The 20,430-nt window shown below is 47.5% G+C and overlaps 1 protein-coding gene across 1 annotated transcript in view; it reads right to left on the bottom strand.

The window, feature by feature from the left end:
- Positions 1-721: 721 nt before the first annotated feature.
- Positions 722-20,430, bottom strand: part of ADCY3 (adenylate cyclase 3) — a 98,336-nt gene continuing 78,627 nt past the window's right edge. Inside the window, exons 11-21 of the mRNA XM_083432529.1 lie at positions 17,833-17,994; positions 16,570-16,657; positions 14,813-14,929; positions 10,031-10,293; positions 7,979-8,060; positions 7,290-7,448; positions 6,138-6,284; positions 4,717-4,836; positions 3,625-3,751; positions 2,614-2,738; positions 722-1,853 (exon numbers count right to left, since the gene is read on the bottom strand). Of these exons, the coding sequence (XP_083288655.1) occupies positions 1,671-1,853; positions 2,614-2,738; positions 3,625-3,751; positions 4,717-4,836; positions 6,138-6,284; positions 7,290-7,448; positions 7,979-8,060; positions 10,031-10,293; positions 14,813-14,929; positions 16,570-16,657; positions 17,833-17,994 (1,573 nt within the window). The 3' untranslated portion in view covers positions 722-1,670. The remainder of the gene's footprint in view (positions 1,854-2,613; positions 2,739-3,624; positions 3,752-4,716; positions 4,837-6,137; positions 6,285-7,289; positions 7,449-7,978; positions 8,061-10,030; positions 10,294-14,812; positions 14,930-16,569; positions 16,658-17,832; positions 17,995-20,430) is intronic.

Here is a 20,430-nt window from a genome sequence, read left to right on the forward strand (position 1 = left end):
CGAGGCTGTTGTGCTCACGGCCTGCTTTTGAGACAGAACAGGATACTGAACAAGATAGGCCACTGGCTTGATCTAGGAGGGCTATTTAGGAATAGGATAAGCACCCCTGTATGTCTTCAGCAGCAGCCAGAGGCATTTCCCTCAGTTTCAGGAGCTTGTGTCTTTATCGCCGTCAGATGTCTGCAGGATCCCATCTGCAAAGCAACTGGAAGCAAGGGCTCCCTCACCACTGGCCTCTATTACCTGGATAAGGAGATTCTGCATCCAAATAGCTGCACTTTCTAACTTCTGCAACAGGAGGAATAAGCAAGCAATGCACTGCATATCCTCACTGCCTGAGACCTTCCACTAATTGTGGAAGAAAACATTTTCCCATCAGGCTCCTGAGCTCAACGCTGCAAGGTTAGTGTCAGGAGGGCCATTCTCTAACACTGCCACCCACACCAGCTGCTTGCTCCTGTTTATCATAATGGTTTGCTTTTAAAAAAAATAACATACTGTCACTCTTAGGCTTCATTTTGAGATGTGGAAACCTGTTCTTTAAATGGAAGCTGGTATTCTCAAATATCCACCACTCCGGAGCCAGTTCAGCCATCATCCGACCAAACTCCACACTGTCCACTTGTGTGCTTGTGGTATAATGGCATCTCTTTGGACTCTGCGCAAGGAGAAAACTGAGCGTTTTCGCTCCCACCCCCCAACAAAGACGAAACAAGACACCTTGTAACTTTAAAACCAAACTGATTCTATTTGAGAAACTAGAGAAATAATTACAGGTTGTATTTCAACTTAACAATCGGATGAAGGTGTAAAAACAGTCTTGGACCAGGCTATATAAATCTCTCTCTTTTACAGCATCAGCAGAGGTGAGGGCAGAAAAAAGATGCAAGTTGTGGCTTGAAAGAGCCACCTCACTCTCAGAATTAAGACGCAATTAAAAATATAAAGTTAATCTGTATCTTTTATATATATATATATTTATATATATAATATATCTGAAATAGGACATCTTCTTAGTCTCAAAAGAAATAGATTGCACTTGCTCTTTCTCCCCCCCTCCCCCCCCTTTTCTCCTACTTACCTACAGTGGTTTTGTGGCAAAAGGTGAGCTCCAAAGGTAAGAACGAACAACCCAACCACGAATCTCATTTGGCTTTCTCTCCCAGCCTGCTTGCCATAATACCCACCCTGAGTTGGCATTTGTTTCAGCAAAAAGCTCTATGCAGAGGCCAGGCACGTGGAAAATTAAGACCACATCCCCTGCCCCTTTCTTGGACTAGAAAAAGGTAACGTAGCCAAGGTTGACCCTACTCAAGCGATGCTGCACTGGAAATTCTACTCCCGCTTCCAGACCCAAATGTGCAAGAGCCCGTGTGTTTGTGCAAGAGACAGGAATTCCTCCCACCGACCCCTCCTTACTCCTCTGCAGTCGACATCACGAGGCAAAGGCAGGCACCGCTGTCAGAGGGAGCCCCTTTACAAATAATAACCCTCCAAGAAGAAAGGAACAGGCAAAGGGAGGGGGTGGTTTCCTGTAAATCTAATGGTGTTAGTGGTGTGTATATCAGTCTCCCGCCCGGAGTAGGAGGTGCCGAGCACTGCGCCTCCTTGGGCAGCGCAAGAGGCACCCACCCTTTTCCGCAACGGACGCATGCGAGGCCCAAGAGGTATCACGAGCTGTCAACCACCTGGTGAGGCAAAGTCACGCAAGAGCCGTTGACGAAGGATCCTTGTTTCTCGCGGCCTTTCATGAAGTAGGTCAAGAGGTCCCCTTTGCCCTTGACGAAGATGTGCCCTCGGCGCACGAAGCGGAACCCGTACTCCTTCAGAATGAAGTGGGTTTCCTCCACCACCTGGAAAAGAGGAGGGAGAAGGTATGGATGCAACCGTCCGGCGGGACCAACCTTGCAAAGCTCCCTCCCACAATCTGATGTCGAGGGGACTCCAAGCTGCATCGGTCGAGCCAATGACGTATGGCAAGAGGCGCCCAAAACATCTGCAGGGCAGCAGGTTGGCTGCTTCACCCCATCCTGTCTTGGATCTACGAGACTTCAGATTGACAGAACGAGAATGGACAGGAAGTGGTACGTTCTGCTGGGGAGCTGGGTTGCTTGGGCTTAGATGTTGCCGCCACCACCAACAGCAGCCAGAAAGAGAAAACATCTGCTGGAGGGGAATCCTATGCAAAGGGTAATGTGAGATCTGGAAATGCCATGTGATTTGATCACACAATCCATAAAGCACACAATTAAACAGTGCGCAAGGAAACCCAAGCTGTGCTTTCAGCCTTGCTTTCCCAATTATTCTCCTAAAGATGGGAAGATGGTCAAGAGATAGATACAGGCATAGACTTCAATAACCCCTTGAACTCAGGGTTGCTGGGCTGTTTTGACCCTGCACTGCTCTGAGGCGCCTGGGAACTGTGACGGCAGTTTAGGTGGAAAGGGTGGTTTGTGCAAAATGAAAAGTATGGCTGGCTCTTCCTCTCACCTCTAAATGCACTAACAAGGTGTGGCTTTTCAACTAATATTTTGGAGAACCTAAGGCTACCTTGGAAGTTTTGTGTGAGTCACTCTCATTCCCACCACCGCAACCCTTCACAACCCTCCTCACCTGAATATTCCCCATGACGCCTGTGGACTCCATTCGGCTGGCCACGTTCACTGTGTTCCCCCAAATATCGTAGTGAGGTTTGCGGGCACCGATGACCCCCGCAAGCACTGCCCCCTTATTCATGCCTGCCAAAGCCATGCAAGAGAGAGAGAGAGACAATGTGTATTATTTATTTATTGCTTCTATACCCCACAAGTTTGTCTCCAGGGAGCTCAAGGTGGTGTACATAGAATCATAGAATCATAGAGTTGGAAGAGACCACAAGGGCCATCGAGTCCAACCCCCTGCCAAGCAGGAAACACCATCAGAGCACTCCTGACATATGGTTGTCAAGCCTCTGCTTAAAGACCTCCAAAGAAGGAGACTCCACCACACTCCTTGGCAGCAAATGGTTCTCCCCACCCCCTCATTTAATCCCCACAACAACCCTGTGAGGCAGGCTAGACTGAGAGGCAGCGTGATGGGCCCCGCTGTCACCCAGTGAGCTTCATGGCCAACCCTGCTCTCTCAAGTTCTGGTCCAACCCTCTAGTCACTACAACACACTGGCTCTCTGTTCAAGTTATAAGTGCGTACTTCTAAAAGTCTTTGCCCCAGTGTGCAGGGCCAAACTAAGAGGAGGCTGGGGAACGCAAACAAAACCCCTTTCCAAATCAAACCAAGATGCCTCAGGGAAGCCCACAACCATTTCCCAGTTGACCACTCCCACCCTCCCTCTGCCAGCAACCTGTCAAAATATACTGCCTGAAATCTGGAGGCTCTGTTTTGGTACTGAGGCTTAGGGCCACTGACGGACCTCCCCTCTCCGTGAATCTGCCCAACCTCTCTTTAAAACCACCTGAGCCCGATGCCACCGCTGCGTCTTGCAGCAGTAAATTCCGTAAACCTATTCAGCGTTATTGTTTGTCCCGGTTCTCCTGTCAGCCAATGTCTGTGAAGGACTCTGTGTCTGATACAGCTGAGGAAAATGTCTATCCGCGTTCCTTAGACTCTGCTGAAATCTTCCACTTGCCTATTCTCAGCATGAAGTTATTGAAGGACTGATAGTTGATGTTCATCAGAGTCTCCTTCATGGCCAGGGCGAAGTCGGCAAGATCGGCCAAGTGCTGCCAGCGCTCCTTTTCTGAAAGATCTTCCTTCTGAGCCGAGCAAAGGAAGGAAAGCAGACAGGATTAGGTCCCCCAGGGAGGCACAACTCCACTCCAAAGTACTTCACGAGCCTCCTGAGCAATAGATCCTCTATTCTTGCTAACACAACGAACTACTTTGCACATCTCCAAAGGGAATGAATACAAGCCAAATTTTATTTATTGAACACTAATGCTCTTTCTTTATTCCTAATATTCTGCACATTAACTGAAGCCCATTTGTTAATTCTGAAATGGATGCAAAAAGTCTTTTTCAAGCATTGAATGAGCAGAACCCTCTTCCATAAGCTTTCCCGGTTCCTTCTCAGAGCTCTGTCACTCGAAATAGAGGAGTGATGGTCAAGTCTCTCTCATTCAGGCTCTACAGAAGGATTTGACATGCTGCAGTGCTTGTTACACAAACCTAGTGGGCCGGACTCAGGAGTTCCCCTGGTTATTGTATAAAGGTAAAGGACCCCTGGGATAGTTAAGTCCAGTCCAAGGCGACTATGGGGTTGCAGCACTCGTCTCTCTTTCAGGCTGTGGGAGACAGTATTTGTCCACAGACAGTTTTCCGGGTCATGCAGCCAACAGGACTAAACCGCTTCTGGTGCAACAGAGCACTCTGACAGAAACCAGAGCGCACGGAAACGCCATTTACCTTCCTGCCACAGTGGTACCTATTTATCTACTTGCACTGGCGTGCTTTCAAACTGCTAGGTAGGCAGGAGCTGGGACAGAGCAACGGGAGCTCACCCCGTCGCGGGGATTCAAACTGCCCACCTTCTGATCAGCAAGCCCAAGAGGCTCAGTGGTTTAGACCACAGCGCCACCCGCGTCCCCTGGTTATTGTAACCTATGCTAATATGGTGCCTTCTGGATATTTTAGGCCGCAACCCTCATCAGCTCTTGGAATGAGCTTCTCTATTCACTTCCTCCCCATAGCTGCGCAAACTATCCCCTTCCCTTCCGTTTACCTTAACAGCATTGTTGTAGCCATTGGTGTTGATGTCGGGGGTCACTCCAGAAGCTGCCATGTAGGTGCTGCCAATGGTTTTGATCTTGGTGATGCAGCGGAACTGGGGGTCATCCAGGAGCTGTGAGAATCGAGGGACAAAAAGCACACACACCCCAAAAAATCATGATTACTATAGGGATCAGCAAACCAGTTAGCGGTTGCCGTGGAGTTGGTTGGGAACAATGGTACTCTAGGGCTGGTCTGCCCTCCTTCTTGGCTAATGATCCCCTGCCCTGGATGGAGGGGCAGGTACACCTACTCCCCACCAAGCAAATAACGCACCGCCCCCCACTCCAGCAAGCACATAATGCACCAGGCGCATGCGCAAAGGGTCTGGGACCCAGGCCTCATGAGAAACAGTGGAGGAAGTTGGGAATGTTTAGCCTGGGGAAGAGAAGACAAAGAGGTGATATGACAGCCGCCTTCAAATACCTGAACGGTTCTCCCATGAAAGAGGGAACCAGTTTGTTTTCTGCTGCTCCAGAGGGGAGGGATTTGAACCAATGGATTCAAATGGCAAAAAAAAAGAGATTCTAACTAAGCAATGGGGGGGCGGCGTGGTTATTGGTTTATTTTTGTTCCATTATGTACAGTGGTACCTCGGTTCTCAAACGTAATCCATTCCAGAAGGTCCGAAATGTTCGAAAACCGAGGCGCAAAGGGCTGTCAACATATTCAATTGAGAAAATTGAAAAACATGCAGTGGAAGCCGTTCGACTTCCGAGGCACGTTCAAAAACAGAAGCATTTACCTCCGGGATTTTGGCATTCAGGTTCCGAAACGTTCGTCAATGGAGATGTTCGAGAGCCGAGGTACCACTGTATTTTGTGGTTTTTTTAATAGTCTATTTATGTTGCGAACCGCCCTGAGATCTACGGATGAAGGGCAGTATATAAATTTGATTAATAATAATAATAATATAAGGAAGAACTTTCTGACAGGAAAAGCTTTTCGATGGGGAGACTCCCTCAGAAGGCAGTGGGCTCTCCCTCCTTGGAGGTTTTTAAGCAGCGGTTGTACGGCCATTTGTCACGGACACTTTAGCTTAGATTTCAGCATTGCAGGGGGTTGGTCTGGATGACCTTTGTGGGGCCCCCTTCCAACTCTACAATTCTATGGTTCCATGATGGATCACCAGCCCGAGGAAATGCTGCTGGTTTGCTGCATTAGTTTTTGTACCTTACAGAACCACAGAACTGAAGAGTTATATACTTGCTGGTTCTTTTATTTGGAATTGTAAAGTTCCTTAGCAGGAATGCCATAAAGGAAAACACAAACTAAGACATTCAAGACCACATCCTACATTTTCCTCCCTTTCTGGACTCCCTTACAGCAAACTGGCCAACCGGCCGCCTTGGCTGCTGGTCGGGGACCACTCACCGCATCAAAATCCGAGATGATCTCGTTGAGAAAGCGCAGGCACTCGATCCCACCGTTGTTGATGCTCTCCTCCGTGTAGAAGTCAGCAAAGTTGGGGAGTGACGCAAACATGACGCCAATCTCATCATAAGACTGGCTGTATAGCTCCTGAACAGGAGGGAGAGGAAGGAAGCAGAAACAGAGTCCAGGATCTCGCGGCCAATTTGGGTGTTACCATTAGTGGATATAGCAGACGATGAAAATAACCTACACTTTGGAAGTCCTGCTTAAAACCTATGAGCTCCTGGAGGACACAGATCTGACCAGTGGTGAAATCTGCAAATCAACTCATTGGATGCTGAGATATTTCGTAGGGATAAGGACGAATGAGATCTGTAATAGTTTCTTTAATAAATAATAATAATAAAATTTTATTCATATCCATCCCTCCCCAGCCGAAGCTGGGCTCAGAGCAGCTAACAACAATAAAAGTAACACAGCATTCTAAAACCAATTCATTCTAAAATCAACTCCAAATCAAATTAAATTAATAGCAACCATTGGGCTAGAGTTCTGTGAGGATTACCAAAGGAGGGGGTCAGACTGTGCCTTGGCCAAAGGCCTGGTGGAACAGCTCTGTCTTGCAGGCCCTGCAGGAAGATGTCAAGTCCCGTAGGGACCTAGTCTCTTGCGACAGAGCGTTCCACCAGATTGGGGCCACAGCCGAAAAAGCCCTGGCTCTGGTTGAGGCCAGCCTAACCTCCCTGTGGCCTGTAAGGTCCTCCATGGGACATACCAGGAGAGGCGGTCCCCCAAACCTAGGTCTAGCTGGTTTTGGACTACAATACCCATCATCCCTCATCACTGGTATTGCCAGTTAAGGATGATGGGAGTTGTAGTCCAAAAACAGCTGGAGACCCAAGTTTGGGAAACGCTGCTTTAATTGCTGAAGACCACAGCTGGATGAGGCCGAGGGCAACAAACAGCCAGATGGTTTTTTGGGAATCTGAAATCAACCTATGAACACAGGAAGCTCCCAATGCCGTAGCATCTATCTAGCCCAAAAGCATCCGTTGTGGCTGGTGAAAGCTCTCCCTGGTCTCTGACACAGAGACAGCCTTAACTACCCTCTCCCAGCCTGATCCTTCAAGCCGCTCGCCTTCTGATGCTCACCTCGTCCCGCTTCTTGGAGCCAAGGAAGTGTCGAGCGACGTGGTCTGGCAGCATGTTGGTGACCAAGGCCTCGTTCCAGCGCCTCATCTCATAGACCCGCTCCTTCTGGTCGTGAACGTCTATCTTCCACAGGAATAAAGTCCTGGCCAGCTTCTCCACCTGCCAAAGAGTCATCCCAGGAAGGCCTCAAATAAACATGGGGTGTCCGATCTCGGTTGCGCCTTAAGATACCTTAATAAGGACAATCTGCCACTATAGTTAGATGGTCCAAAGCTACGCTTGTGTCGGGTACTTTTGCATTTGAAAAATATGCTAGTTTCTGGGCCAGCCTGTGAGGCAGAGAGCAGTTTTGGCCCCTGACAGATGAGTGCCACTGTTGCCGTGGGAAATAGTTCCCCAACACAACTGAGTAAAATCTGCCCATCATCCTTCATGCTCTGGAAGGACATGAATGAACATGGAGAAGTAGTTTGCATATGAGAGTAGCAAGGTTATCTTGCCAGATGTTGTTGGAATACAACTCCCAGCATTCCCAATCCTTTGGCCATGCTGCTGAGGCTGATGGGAGTTGGAGTCCAGGAACACCTGGACTCTATACACATCCCAAGGGGACATCATTGCTTATGTTCTGTTGCTGCTGTCATGGACCTTCAGATTCTGGGAATGAGAGAGACCGGCAGGCTACTCACATGGCGCGAGAAATAGTAGAAGCTGAGCATCATCACTAAGATCATCGCTGTCATTGAATATTTGGACGGAATCAGTGAGGACCTGCAGAGCAGAGCAAAATTAGTCATGGCCACACAGTGGAAGGCTGCTTTGCACCTCCAGCGAAACCAAATCACTATGGTATTAACCTGGGGTGTCCAACAGGTTGATCGCGATCTAGTGTTTGATCCCTGTGAGGTTTTGGTCGATCACGGTCGATCACTGGCCCCCTTCCAGCCTCGCCCTCCTGGAGAACCCAGGCTGTTTTCCCCCCAGCGATCCTTTGGTGAGTTGCTGTTTCTCTTTGACCCCAATATAATGTAAAAACGTTGCGCCCCCCCCCTCCCAAAGCTAAGAAACTTATGCCTCCCGAACCCCCTAAAACCGGGCTTTTCCCCTCCCCTCAAAAAGCTCATCAACTTTGACCTGAACCCCTAAAAAATGGGGGTAGATCACTGCCAGTTTTTACTTCTGTGAGTGGATCACAGTCTCTTGGAAGTTGGCCACCGCTGTTATAAACCAAACAATATCCCTGCATGGAGAAAGCCACTCTTTGGGAGAAGACTAGATTAGTCCCTTTCCCCTTGATGGGCTAGTTTTCTACACAGATGGGTTTATGTAGGATTTAGAAATATTTCATTTTACTTTTAATTTGTACACCACCTTTCTAAGGTAAGCTAAAAGACCACTGGACATTAAATCTAGTCCAAGGTGACTATGGGGTTGCGACGCTCATCTCACTTTCAGGCCGAGGGAGCCGGCGTTTGTCCACCGACAGCTTTCCGGGTCATGTGGCCAGCAGGACTGAACCGCTTCTGGCGCAACAGAACACTGTGACGGAAACCAGAGCGCACGGAAATCCCGTTTACCTTCCCGCCAGAGAGGTACCTATTTATCTACTTGCACTTTGACATGCTTTTGAACTGCCAGGTTGGCAGGAGCTGGGACAGAGCAACGGGAGCTCACCCCGTCACGGGGATTTGAACCGCCGGCCTTCTGATTGGCAAGCCCAAGAGGCTCAGTGGTTTAGACCACAGAGTGCCCCATATTGCTATACACAAGGTGGCAGCAACAAAATATACAATATACAACAAAGAACACACATCTTGTAACAATCTGATCCAATACAAAATGTCATAATGAAACCTAACTTTAAAATGGAATGACTTATACCAAATAAAGTAATAGTCAATAATCTAGTAGGATATAACAGCACCCAATAAAATTAACTCTCAAAACATCAGCAAATAGTATTTGAACTGGAATTCACTCTTAACAACTACAATAAATAATCACTAACCTGTGATCAACAAAAATAACTGCAAGTCACAGTGCCTAAAATACCATTATACATACAAACCCATGTAAAAGGATCATATTTATAGTGGTTTAAGAACACGCTATGATTTTCATTTTTGCAAATAATAGCTTTGCAGCAGTTTCTCCATTATGAACCATGCCAACCTGCAGGCTTAAGTCACAGAACACAGGAAGATCTTAGTGGTGTGGGTTGGTTGGTTGGTTTTTTAAGAACTGTGCTCTTCCACATAGTGAGATCTTCCATTCCTGCCTCCCCACCCCCCACCCCTAGGTGCATCACCCCACACCGCTCCCCGATGTTGGGATTCCATTCCACCTTTTGCTGCAGACATGGGATTGTTGTGTGCCACATGTCCGTTTACATTCCAGCACAGATTGCTGGCGTAAGCGGAACGTCCACTCTGTACAGCTGTTGTTTTTATGCTCTCCGAGAAGATGGCAAGGAGAGACAACATGTTTCCTTGTCCTGATTTATGTAAAATAAATGCGTAGTTTTAGTATGTATCTACAGCCTCAAGCCTCTTCTGTCGCGCAGTATACACTGCTGAATAAAGTGTGCTCAAGTCTGTAAGCTTGAGTCGCTGGTGTACATCGGAGCAGAGGTTGATGAATCTTCGCAGCGGCAAGGCTGAGAGGGAGACGTTTCAGCTGGGACTGAGCCAGCTGGCCTTTCGACCCCGAGATGCCAACACCCCTGACCCCGGGGGGCTTACCTGCTCTCTTGGAATCGTTCCTCGTCATATTTGTCGAAGATGTGCTCCCAGGCCACGATGTTGACCACTCCCACCGAACCGGTAATCATGAGCATCAGGGTGAGCTTGACCATGTGGCTGACTTGCACCAGCATGATGGTCGCGATGAGCGCCAATACGGTGATGTAGCTGTAGTACTTGGGGTTCTCCACGCAGCCCCCGTCTAGCAGCGCCTGCATCGTGCTGTTGTAAAAGGTGTCTTTGTAATACTGCTGGCAGCTGAGCTGCAGAGGCAGAAACAGCAGATTAGGGTTGGGCAGGTATCTGGTTTTCAACATCACGATATATCGCCAGCTAACTATCACGATATAATGGTATATCACAGTCTGAAATAAGGATGGAGCTTGTTTTCAACATCACGATATATCGCCAGATGGCCATTGTGATATACTGGTACTGGAAATAAGGATGGAGCTTGTTTTCAATATCACGATATATCACCAGCTAAACATTGTGATATACTGGTATATCGTGATGTCTGAAATAAGGATGGAGCTGGTTTTCAACATCACAATTTATCACCAACTAAACCTCGTGATATGCCAATGGATGGAGCTGGTTTTCGACACTGTGATATATCTCCAGCTGAACATCGCGATATATTGGTATATCACGATGTCTAAAATAGGGACGGTGCTATACAGAGGCATGGGCTGGCTTCACGGTTTTCCCCACATTGTGATTTTTGCAACACACACAAAGCATGATTCACAATATATTGCCGGTTCAAAAATCACGAAACCAATACTGTATCACGATATGGACTTCAAACTGGTTTTGGGTGATATAGCAATATATCACCCAGCCCTACGGCAGTTGAGTTGTTGCTGCTGTTATTGTTGTTCCTTTATTTATGTCCTGCCTTTCCTCCAGAACTGAGACTCGAGGCAGCTTGCAACGTTTTCAAACCAACACAGATAAAACACACATAGCTAAAAACTTAACAGAAGGCTGTTGTTTAGAAGTAATGAAACTATCTATGGAATTAAAACGTATCTCTCAAAAGAAATCAGTTCCCCAAAGCCTGCCAAAATAAAACCATCTTCATCAGACACAACAGAAACTGGTGCTTCTTCCGTTTCAGCCACCGACCTTCCTCACCTGCCCAGTCTCTGGCAAAGGAAAGCATTCATCTTATAATAAATAATAATAATAAAAAATTTTATTTATATCCCGCCCTCCCCAGCCGAAGCCAGGCTCAGGGCGGCTAACAACACTAAAATAGTGCAACATTATAAAAACATTATAAAAATTAATTAAAATCAAAATTGATGGCAACCATAAGCTTAAGTTCTGTAAAGATTGCCAAAGGAGGGAGTCAGGCTGCGCCCTGACCAAAGGCCTGGTGGAACAGCTCTGTCTTGCAGGCCCTGCGGAGAGAACGATGGATCTCACTCAGTAAGTTTGTCGAAATTATCACTTTAATTCTTCCTGCTGGGAAACTTGTGGGTGGAGTAGCTGGCTTTTAGGAGAACTAGATGATTCTTCTTACACTCTTCCAGGTATTCTTACTTTCTTAAAAAACGGAATTCGCTCAAATCTACCCATTCACCCACCTCCTTCCTTAGTGCTATAATTCTTATAAATAAACTCTTCCTGCTGAATTTGCACAAACCAGCCCATTGGAAACAGATTTCTCAGGGAGATTTAAGATCCCTAGCCACCAGAGGGTGAAAAAGAGTTACAACACTGTCATTCTGAGGGCTGAGAAAAAAAATATGATGGTTTTCTCTCGGATCACAACATTTAAATCAACATCATGCCACTTTAAGCAGTCACGGCTTTCCCACCCCCCCCAAAGGATTCTGGGAGATGTAGTAGGTTAAAGGAGCTGAGAGTTGTTCCCCTCACAGAGCTACAATTCCCAGTGTGGTTTAACAACCAATCCCTCTTCTTGGGGAACTTTGGGAAATGTACCTCTTAGAAGGGAAAACGGGTCTCCCAGCATTCATCAAAAGATCTCAGAGTGCTTCGCAAGAATCCTAAGGCCTGGTTGAAGTGGAACATCGTCGCATGGTGCCTAAAAGTGTACAGCGGTACCTCTGGATGCAAACAGGATCCGTTCTGGAGCCCTGTTCGCATCCTGAGTAGAACGTAACATGCGACTGCGTGGGCTGTGTTTTGCCGCTTCTGCGCATGACGTCATTTTGAACATCTGCACATGGATGAGCAGCGAAACCTGGAAGTAACGCGTTCCATTACTTCCAGGTCACCACGGAGTGTAACTTAAAAACGCTCAACCTGAAGCATATTCAACCCGAGGTATGACTGTATAATGAAAGCACCTGGCAAACCTCCCTGGGAGAGCATCCCACAAGCAGGGAGCCACCACAGAAAAGGCCAGCTCTCGTGCTGCTGCCCCCCAGACCCCTCACAGAGGAGGAACACGAAGAAGGGACACTGTTGACATGAGCCAACAGTGTGTCGCGGCAGCTAAAAAAGCCAATGCAATTCTGGGCTGCATCAATAGGAGTATAGCATCTAGATCAAGGGAAGTAATAGTGCCACTGTATTCTGCTCTGGTCAGACCTCACCTGGAGTACTGTGTCCAGTTCTGGGCACCACAGTTCAAGAAGGACAGTGACAAACTGGAACGTGTCCAGAGGAGGGCAACCAAAATGGTTAAAGGCCTGGAAACGATGCCTTATGAGGAACGGCTAAGGGAGCTGGGCATGTTTAGCCTGGAGAAGAGGAGGTTAAGGGGTGATATGATAGCCATGTTCAAATATATAAAAGGATGTCACATAGAGGAGGGAGAAAGGTTGTTTTCTGCTGCTCCAGAGAAGCGGACACGGAGCAATGGATCCAAACTACAAGAAAGAAGATTCCACCTCAACATTAGGAAGAACTTCCTGACAGTAAGAGCTGTTCGACAGTGGAATTTGCTGCCAAGGAGTGTGGTGGAGTCTCCTTCTTTGGAGGTCTTTAAGCAGAGGCTTGACAACCATATGTCAGGAGTGCTCTGATGGTGTTTCCTGCTTGGCAGGGGGTTGGACTCGATGGCCCTTGTGGTCTCTTCCAAGTCTAGGATTCTATGATTCTAAGGGCCTTAGATGATGATTTCAGGGTCCGGGACACTTGCTCTTCCAACCCCTCAACCAATCTCTCTCTCCTCGTCCATTTCGCCCAACTACTATGATCGTTCACCATCTCTGTCAACCACACATTAAAGGTGGGTGGGGGTAGAGTGTGCTCAGACGCACAGAGATTTCCTTGTGTTGTGTTTTTCTCTTTCTTTCTTTCTTTCTTTCTTTCTTTCTTTCTTTCTTTCTTTCTTTTTGCAAAGAGAGATCAGAGCTCTCTCCCTCCCCATCAATCCACCCCACAGCGCCCAAAGGCTCCTCAAGGTCTCCCAGCGTGTAAATGGCAGCGCCTCCGTATCAGCCGCGTCAGCCGGGAAGGGTTCAAGGTCTGGCCAATTATTAACAGGTTCTAAAAATAAACCGGCCGCAGCTGGCCTCCTGCTAATTTCCCTTAATGATCTGCACCGCACTGCTCTGCAAACCAGAAGCGGGAGAGTTCACAGGGATGTCAGGGAAAAGAGGGGAGGGGAGGGCGGTGATGGGGAGACTTTGGGCCCATGAGGACTCCCTCCCCAATGGACCCTCTGCGCGTTCAGGGCTAGAGTCGAGGTGGCACAGAGTTCCACCCAGAAGAGAAAAAATAAAGGAAACTCAAATGGCCTTCCGATTTTCCACCGGCCGGTTACGTTTAAAAAAAGCTATTTAAGACATTCACATGCATCTTCTCCACTTTCTGTTAAGCAGTATTTCTTTTGAAACCAAGTGTCTCAAAACCATGCATTTCCTTTTCCCACGAAAAGGCAACCCAGTTTCCTCCAGATGTTTTGTGGGACCAAGGACTGTGCTCCAAATCACCTGGAAGTCACCCAGATGGGGACAGCTGTCCTTGTAGCACAGATGCCCATTACAGTGGACGCTCGGGTTACGGACATTATCCGTGTGGGATGCATGTTTGCAATCCGCAGCATTCGCAACCCGCAGCGGCACATCTGTTCATGCGTGGGTTGCAATTCGGCACTTCTGCACATGTGCGACCCCCGAAACCTGGAAGTAACCCGTTCTGGTACTTCCGGGGTTTGGCAGGTCTTTAACCCAAATAAAACACAACCTGAAGCGTCTGTAACCCGAGGTATGACTGTACTTTTGTCCAACTGCAGTCAGAAAGCTGCCGGTAGGAGTGTGGCTGCCCCACCCCAGGACACAACGCTTTTAGCATAATGCCATATTTTGGAAGGGGACGCGGGTGGCGCTGTGGGTAAAAGCCTCAGCGCCTAGGGCTTGCCGATCGAAAGGTCGGCGGTTCGAATCCCCGCGGCGGGGTGCGCTCCCGTTGTTTGGTCCCAGCGCCTGCCAACCTAGCAGTTCGAAAGCACCTCTGGGTGCAAGTAGATAAATAGGGACTGGCGGGAAGGTAAACGGCGTTTCCGTGTGCTGCGCTGGCTCGCCAGATGCGGCTTTGTCACGCTGGCCACGTGACCCGGAAGTGTCTCCGGACAGCGCTGGCCCCTGGCCTCTTAAGTGAGATGGATGCACAACCCTAGAGTCTGTCAAGACTGGCCCGTACGGGCAGGGGTACCTTTACCTTACCTTTACCTATATTTTGGAAACAACAACACTGGCTTGCCTTCAGTGCTAAGCGAGACATTCGCACATCCCAGAACGACTCTTTTCACCGTGCTTTGGAGAGGGCAGGCAGAGCTCTTCCGCAAGATTTGCTTACCATGTCTACGATGTTCGCCATGGTGAGGATGAAAATGGCAGACATGGCCCAGGTGTTCCTGGCCCACCTCGTTCTGTCGATCCACGTGGAAAAAGCCACAAGCTTCTTAGGGAAAACCTGTAGGGAGAGGAAGGCATTCGAAGCAGAGCTGGAGGAGAAGCCCTTTCTTGGACCCAGGGCCATGCCTCACAGGGGCTGGGCTAGATGACCCCTGGTACCCCTCCCCCCCCTGCACACACAACCTGGGGGCATACCACACCTTCCCAAAATATGTTCCAGAGGGCCGGAAGCACCCCTAGAATTAATAATAATAATAATAGTTTATTATTTATACCCTGCCCATCAAGCCAGGTTTCCCCAGCCACTCTGGGCGGCTCCCAACAGAATATTCAAAACACAATAAAACATCAAACATTGAAAACTTCCCTAAACAGGGCTGCCTTCAGATGTCTTTTAAAAGTCAGATAGTTGCTTATTTCCTTGACATCTCATGGGAGGGCATTTCACAGGGCGGGCACCACCACCGAGAAGGCCCTCTGCCTGGTTCCCTGTAACTTGGCTTCTCGCAGTGAGGGAACCGCCAGAAGGCTCTCGGCGCTGGACCTCAGTGTCCGGGCAGAACGATGGGGGTGGAGACGCTCCTTCAGGTATACAGGACCGAGGCCGTTTAGGGCTTTCAAGGTCAGCACCAACACTTTGAATTGTGCTTGGAAAGGTACTGGGAGCCAGCGTAGGTCTTTCAGGACCAGTGTTATATGGTCTAGGCGGCCGCTCCCAGTCCCCAGTCTAGCCGCCACATTCTGGATTAGTTGCAGTTTCCAAGTCACCTTCAAAGGTAGCCCCACGTAGAGAGTGTTGCAGTAGTCCAAGCGGGAGATAACTAAAGCATGAACACGTGTGCGAGAGGATAGGGGAGTTGACAGTGTTCATGGGACACATTACTGAGCGCTAATTCGGATACAACACAATGGAAGCACATTTCCCCCAGGCTGAGTCCTGGGGAAGCATGGAGCCCCAGTGCAGAAGGATTTGCTGGGGGCGCAGGAGTCTTATTTCCCCACAAGTCCACCCTGAGCTCCATTGCAAGAAAGCGCACAATATACATTTGATGGATGCATTTGAGTAATGACTGCACATTCAGAGTGTGTGTGTGTGTGTGTGTGTGTGTGTTTGTGTGTGTGTGTTGAGAGGGGAGAGGCATTCATCGCGCAGTACTCATCGCGCAGTATTGGAAGACACAAGAATTACCCACTCTGGAAGAATGGCAGATGAAGGTGATGGACTACATGGAACTGGCAAAAATGACTGGCAGAATCCGAGACCAGGGAGAAGAGACGGTGGAGGAAGATTGGAAGAAATTTAAAGACTATTTACAGAAATATTATAAAATTAATGAATGCTAGAATGACATCGGATGAAAGTTAAAAGGTTATTAGTAATAATGTGGTGAAGGAGTATGGAAAATTTGAAGGTTAAAAAGTTGAAGAATTAAAGGTTTAATATATTAAGATAAAGACTAAGAGAAGATAGAGGGAAGGGATTTGCTGATTAAATATTTGAATTGGAATACAGTGAGGGGAGGTGTGGGGAAGTCTGGGAAATAAGCAAATGTAAGAAACACTATGAAAATGGAATTGTTTTTATTTGTTTTTCCTTTTATTTTTGTACTTCTCTTTTTTCTTTCTATGTAAAAATCTTAATAAAATATTATTTTAAAAAAAAGAGAGGGGAGAGGCATTGTGGGGAGAGGCTCTTACCCTGGGGAAGATGGCAGCCAGAGAGCAGAGGGTAAGGATGAGCAGCAAAACCTCCCCGACAACGAACGTCACATAATTTGTCTTCAGCCTACAAGGCACGAAGAAAAAAGCAAAATGTAAGTCAAGGATCCATTGCTCTACAGAGACTTGAGAGGAAGCAGAATTCTCGGCAGGAAAATAAATAAATCTAAAAGCATATAATGAGAGGCAGTGTGGTGCAGTGGTTAGCCACAGGGTCAATAAGCAGCCAGCATCATGTGACCTCCCCGCGAACCTTGTCATGTGACCTCCCCACAAACTTTGAATGCTGTGCAAAGAGAGTCATCTGTCACTCATTGTCTTAAGATGGAACGTGGGTGGAAAGAGCAGACCCTTCCCATCAGTCTCTAGCAGATGTTCCGCCGGCTTCAGGCTGCTCACAGGGCTGCGCCTGAGATTTCCAGGGTTAAGGGGGTCTCTAGAGAGTCTGCTTTTTTCAGCATTCATCCCAGCTTTCTTGCACAAAACTGGTGATGTGAAACCTGGTGCGGGGGGCAGGGACAGAAAAATTGCAGCAGAGGAAATCCCATTCTCCCCCCCATTTTTTTCTGAGTCCCTCACCCTCCTTGATTCTGAAAAAAGGGGGGAAATGAGAGAAAATGTCCCCCCATATTTCCAGGTTTTTTTCCCCAGCTCTTCAAAATCTCTACACAAAGCTTACCTAATGTTTTTTAATCTTGAATGTTTGAACATATTAAAAATAATAATAATAATAATAATAATAATAATAATAATAATAATAATAATAATAATTTTATTTATACCCCGCCCTCCCCAGCCAAGACCGGGCTCAGGGCGGCTAACACCCAATATAAAACAATTGCTCGAAATACAACTTAAAAAACAATATTAAAATACAACATTAAAACATTAAAATGCAGCCTCCTTATATTAAACATCCATCCTGATTTGCTTGGGGGTGTTTATAGGTCTTCCCATTGTTCATCCCACATTCCTAAAGGTTGTGTGTGTGTGTTGGTGAATTTGTTACACTAGAGCAACAGGGTGCATTTATCCACTTTCTTATTTTTGTTATCATTTTATTTTGTGTGTATACACACACAGAGAGAGAGAAAAATGGTTTACAATGATCATGCAAACCTACAGCATGCACGCAAATCCTTCCTGCGAAACACTAACTGTCTAGAAGCACCAAAAAGGAACCCGTAATGGTTGAGCCTCTAGCTTTGACACCCATGTCATTTTTGACCAAGCTGCACTCACTGTGGGTCAATGAATATCTCCACGACGGCGGTGAAGAAGAGGACGACGCAGGAACAGCTGAAGGCCGCCCCGCTCTGCTTCTCCTTTTCCACGGAGTACCGGGTCTCCATCTCGGGGTCGATGAAGCGCATGGAGAGTCGATAGGTGGATCGGCCCTTCATCCTGCCAGAAACAAGAGACGTGAGGAGAACCTACGATTCCTAGAAGGTCTGCAGGACAGCTATGTCCCAGCTCCACTGCTGGAAATCTTACAGGTGAGTGCTGTTGCTTGTGGGCTTCCCACAGGCATGCGGCCGGCCATTGTGAGAGCAGGATTCTGCCCTAGATGGACCATCCTTCTACAGGTGAAACTTGGAAAATAAGAATATCTTGGAAAACTTCATTTATTTCAACTTAAAAGGTGAAACTACTATATGTGATAGACTCGTGACATGCAAAGCGAGATATGTCAAGCCTTTATTTGTTATAATTGTGATGATTATGGCATACAGCTGATGAAAACCCCAAATTAACAATCTCAATGTCATGAGTCTATCTCATATATTAGTTTCACCTTTTATGTTGAATTACTGAAATAAATGAACTTTTCCATGATATTCTAATTTTGCAAGTTTGACCTGTATGTCCTTGGGCACTCAGGTCCACTGTACAGCTGCCTCATGCAAAATGGCCCATCTAGATCAATGCTACATACTCTGACTGGAAGTGCTCTTCTTCACCCACCGAGGTGCACTCTCCCCTGGTCTCCCTAGACAGACGGAAGCCAGCCAACCAGGTTATCTAAGGCATTATTTCACTGTCTCCTATCTGAGCCTTCCAAATGAAGAACAAGGCTTTCAAGGGCTGCTAACCCTGATGGCTATGCTCGACACCCCATCGTTTCCCAAACTTGGGTCTCTATCTGTTGTTGGACTACAACTCCCATCATCCCTAGCTAGCAAGACCAGTGGTCGGGGATGATGGGAGTTGTAGACCAACAAGAGCTGCAGAGCCGAGTTTTGGGAATCCACTGCTGGAGGAAGCAATGCTTCCATCTGCTGGTTGCTGGAACCACAGGAGGAGAGAGGGCTCTTGCTTTGAGGTCTTGGTTGCGGGTTTCCCTTGGGAGAATCCAGTTGGCCACGGGATGCTGGACCAGGTGGGACACTGGTCTGGCCTCCAGGCTTCTTTCGGGTGCCCTGCTTCCTGAGAATCTCAGGTTTCCATTTTCCAAAATGGTAAATCAGATATTTGCTCCCGGGACGTGATCTGAGGACACACTGTTGGGATATTGCCAGGGAGATGGAGGCATCAGGCAGGCCCCCAGTCGTCTCTGGACGATCACCGGTCTCCCATGAAACAGCATCAGTCAATTAGCGACATGAGCCTCAGAGACATTCCACGACCCGTGCACACCCTTCCAGCAGAGTCTCCATAACAAAAGATGCTGACAGGAGAGCATATTTACAGCTTTATTCAACATAGTTCAGAACAAAGGAAAACATGACTGCTTGCCTCCATGTCCAGGAAAACAGCCAGAAACAAAAGCTATATACAAAACGGAAGTTCCCAGCAGACAGTGCTGGAAGTAAACAGGCATGTGATACACAACAATCATCCCTGAGCCTTTTAAGGTGGAACGGAACTATAACCTAACATCCTCCCCCTTTCCATGTAACCTGTAGTACCTGTGGTTCAACCCAATTGCAACCTCTGTACATAAACCTTAAGTTGTTCTCTGTTAACAACCTTAGACAACAGATCAGCAGGAATTTCATTTCCTGGCACGTAGGACACCCGAATGAGTCCTTTCTGAATACACTCTCTTGCACGATGTAACTTAATCTGCAAGTACTTGGTTCTTTGCTTGCAACTCTCTGAGTTCAGCAAAGCCAAACAGGATCGATTGTCTTAATACACCTGTATAGGACATTTCACAGAAACCTTGATGTCCTGAAACAGTTGCATCAACCATTCACAATCCATGAGTGAAAATGACAGGGCATTGAGTTCTGCTTCACAGGAACTTAGGCTTACTGTCGTCTGCTTTTTGCACAGCCAGTCAAACAGACAGTGGTTGTACATGTAGCACACTCCAGAAGTGCTTGTACCATCCGTGGTGTCACTTCCAAAACTAGCATCTGCAAAGATTTCAAGACCTCCAGTCTTCTGGCTGGCGAACCTCAGCCTGTAGTGCATAGTCCCTTTCAAATATCTAAAAGGATGTCATATAGAGGAGGGAGAAAGGTTGTTTTCTGCTGCTCCAGAGAAGCGGACACGGAGCAATGGATCCAAACTACAAGAAAGAAGATTCCACCTAAACATTAGGAAGAACTTCCTGACAGTAAGAGCTGTTCGACAGTGGAATTTGCTGCCAAGGAGTGTGGTGGAGTCTCCTTCTTTGGAGGTCTTTAAGCAGAGGCTTGACAACCATATATCAGGAGTGCTCTGATGGCGTTTCCTGCTTGGCAGGAGGTTGGACTCGATGGCTCTTGTGGTCTCTTCCAACTCTATGATTCTATGAAATATCGGACTATGCGCTTCAGAGCTCTCCAATCCTGAACAGTAGGATTGTTGGCATGTCTACTAAGCAAGTTAGTGCTTACAGCTGCACAACTG

The sequence above is a fragment of the Podarcis tiliguerta genome (genome assembly GCF_965153285.1).
Source record: "Podarcis tiliguerta genome assembly, chromosome: 3".
NCBI lineage: Eukaryota > Metazoa > Chordata > Lepidosauria > Squamata > Lacertidae > Podarcis > Podarcis tiliguerta.